General features: G+C 39.9%; 1 protein-coding gene across 1 annotated transcript; it reads left to right on the top strand.

Moving 5' to 3' along the window:
• Window positions 1-393: 393 nt before the first annotated feature.
• LOC126070400 (ubiquitin-conjugating enzyme E2 N-like) lies at window positions 394-1206 on the top strand. Its single transcript, XM_049874588.1, has one exon. The coding sequence runs from the start codon at window positions 394-396 to the stop codon at window positions 850-852; it is 459 nt and encodes a 152-aa protein (XP_049730545.1). The 3' UTR covers window positions 853-1206.
• Window positions 1207-3194: the final 1988 nt, after the last annotated feature.

Below are 3194 nucleotides of genomic sequence, written 5' to 3'. Positions count from 1 at the left end.
CTGTCTTCTCTCTCCCTCTTTTCTTTCTTTTGTCTTTATTCCTCCTGCTTTTACTACCTCTGGGTTTGCAAGCCAAGTGTGACAGATCTGGCCCAAGTATGGATTTGATCACATTTTCTTGGTTACACTTGAGAAAAATAAGATAGGTTGGCATTTTTCAATAGATTTTATGAAACACAAAGGAAACACAGGAACAAAGCATACTGAGACATAAAAATTGTTCTGCTTATAAAGTACAGCTGCTGTTCCTTACAATAAAGAAGTGACTCATAAACCTTGTCCCATTTCATACATCATCTGAGATGCCACAAGATGCCTATGGTGGCTTCCACTCATGCGTGAGGTGAGCAGAGCCGGAGATGAGACCAGAGGCTGAACTCGGGATCTGACAAGATGGCCTGGATGCCCTGTAGGATTATCAAGGAAACCCAGCATTTGCTCGCAGAACCAGTTCCGGGCATGAAAGGAGAACCAGATGAGAGCAACGCCCGTTATTTTCATGTGGTCGTTGCTAGCCCCCAGGATTCCCCCTTTGAGGGAGGGACTTTTATACTTGAACTATTCCTTCCAGAAGAGTACCCAATGGCAGCCCCTAAAGTATGTTTCATGACCAAAATTTATCACCCTAATGTAGACAAGTTGGGAAGAATATGTTTAGATATTTTGAAAGATAAGTGGTCCCCAGCGCTGCAGATCCGCACAGTTCTGCTGTCGATCCAGGCTTTGTTAAGTGCTCCCAATCCAGATGACCCATTAGCAAATGACGTAGCGGATCAGTGGAAGACCAATAGAGCCCAAGCCATAGAAACAGCTAGAGCATGGACTAGGCTATATGCCATGGATAATATTTAAATCAGTCTGATCATCAACTGTGCATCACTTCTCCTGTTCTGCCAAGACTCCTTCCTTTTTTGTTTGCATTTAATGGACACAGTCTTAGAAACATTACAGAATAAAAGCCCAGACATCTCCAGTCCTTTGGTGATTAAATGCACATTAGCAAATCTGTCTTGTCCTGATTCACTGTTGTAAAGCATGAGCAGAGGCTAGAAGTATCATCTGGATTGTTGTGAAATGTTTAAAAGCAGTGGCCCCTCTCTGCTTTTATTCATTTCTTCCCCATCGTGGTTTAAGTATAAAGCACTGTGAATGAAGGTAGTTGTCAGGGTTAGCTGCAGGGGTATGGGTGTTCTTCTTTATTTTATTTGCTTTTTTTGAGGAGGGAGGTAGTTTTATTTTAAATTTATGGGCTCCTTTCCCCCTTTTTATGGTGATCTAATTGCATTGGTTAAAAGCAGCTAACCAGTTGTTCTTTAGAATATACCCTCTTTATTTAGACTCAGTAGATGGACAAGCTTGATTGTTTGAACCAAAATGGGAGCATTAAACAAACATCACAGCCCTCACCAACAATATTGTGACTTTGCTATCAAGTGTAGAATCTTCCCTTTAAGAAAAAGCTTGTGACCATTTTGTATGGCTTGTCTGGAAACTTCTGTAAATCTTATGTTTTAGTAAAATATTTTTTGTTATTCAAAAAAAAAAAAAAAAAGATGCCTATGGTGATGGCACAGGTAGCGAGCAGGTTCTCTGAAAAAAAATTTTTTTTTTTCTTAACTACCAATCTCCATATTGACGTGTTTCCTATAGACCAAGAGTTCCTGAAACCTTTGTGGTATAGTTCACCAGATATTAACTCGTTTTGTGTTGTTTGTTAAAACATACGTAATTGTCTAGAAATCCTATTCCAGTGGACTGGCCAATGGCCTCTCCAATGTCTGTAAATTCCAAAAAGCTTATGTTTTTATAGTCACATCTAGCTTCAACCTTCTGACTCTGTCGAATTAATTCAACCTGTGGCTCGTTTCACCCTCTAGCACTGTGTTAACAACCCTCACATGGAGCTGAGAACCTTGAAACACATACTTACCTGTCTTAATTACCCCCAAATTAAAATATATATATATATATACACACACACAAATAAACAAATAAAAACAACTCAAGATATTTGTGTTTCCTATCTTGTGGAGATAGTGAGTTTGCATCTGGATATGCAAAAAATATTAAATAGAATACTAGATATCTTTGTTCCTAAACATTTCTTTGGTCATTTGGGTAGATTTGAGAACTAGTCTCCCAATTTGTTCCTGCAACTTTCTATTTTTATCTCTTTTTTCTTCCCTTTTCCCACCCCTCCCCTCCGCCGTCCTCCTCTCTCTCCCCTGCCCTTTCCTCCCCTCCCCTGCCCTCCTTTGCCCTGCCCTCCCCACTCCTCTCCTTTCCTCTCTTCCTTTCTTCTCTTTTCCCCTTTCTGTCCTTTTATTTTATTCTCTACCTACTCCCTTTCAAACAGAACCTAAAGTAACACCATTTTCAATACAGGAACGTTCCACTTTTTCAGCCCTTGCTTTGGGCTTCTTTTTGCATATGCTGGTGGTGTAGTGGCTAAGAGCTTGGCTTCTAACCAAAAGGCCGGCAGTTTGAAGCTACCATCTTCTTCCTGGAAACTTTATGGGGCAGTTCTACTCTGTCCTCTAGGATCGCTATGAGTCGAATCAAGTCAACAGCAAACAGATGATGGTAACAGTTTTTGTTTGTTTTTTTTCCGCCAAGAATACTGATGATCATTTGAGATTTTCGAAGTGAGATATGTCTTCTAAACTCCTAGAATTTTCTTTTTATCTTTACAGACCGATTTTGAAATATATTAGTAGAACACAGTACCATTTTGTTGATGAGACTTATACAAGCACAGTAATTGAGAGCTTGCTTGGTTTCAGCCCCTTAAGCAGGATCATATACTGACCTAGCTTTTAACTGTTTGAGAATAAAAAGTACCTTACTAAACTCCTTCCCCTGTTTTTAGTCGCTATAAAATGAAACCCCAAACATATTGTGTGGGCTACCCTTGTTGGGTACCCTAAATGAAAGTGACGACCCAAACTACTTCCCTCTTGAAAGGGAGAAGAGGATTTATTTAATATTGCAAAAATGATAAACTAGTAACTTGACAGGTATTTAGTGATGTTCCCAAACATCTCAAGAGTTACTCTGCCATCAGTCCTGAGGAACTACTCAGAGTCCTCTGCCAATTCCTCTGGAACGTGGCTGGGAAGGCCTCCTGAAGAACTATCCCAGGGTCTTGGAAACTTGCAAGTACTTATTCCAACACAGTGAAACTGAGTTTATTT

Source organism: Elephas maximus, chromosome 1, assembly GCF_024166365.1.
Source record: "Elephas maximus indicus isolate mEleMax1 chromosome 1, mEleMax1 primary haplotype, whole genome shotgun sequence".
In the NCBI taxonomy this organism is placed as follows: domain Eukaryota; kingdom Metazoa; phylum Chordata; class Mammalia; order Proboscidea; family Elephantidae; genus Elephas; species Elephas maximus.
The sequence above is the reverse complement of the archived record's forward strand: the minus strand, read 5'-3'. Positions and strand labels throughout refer to the sequence as shown.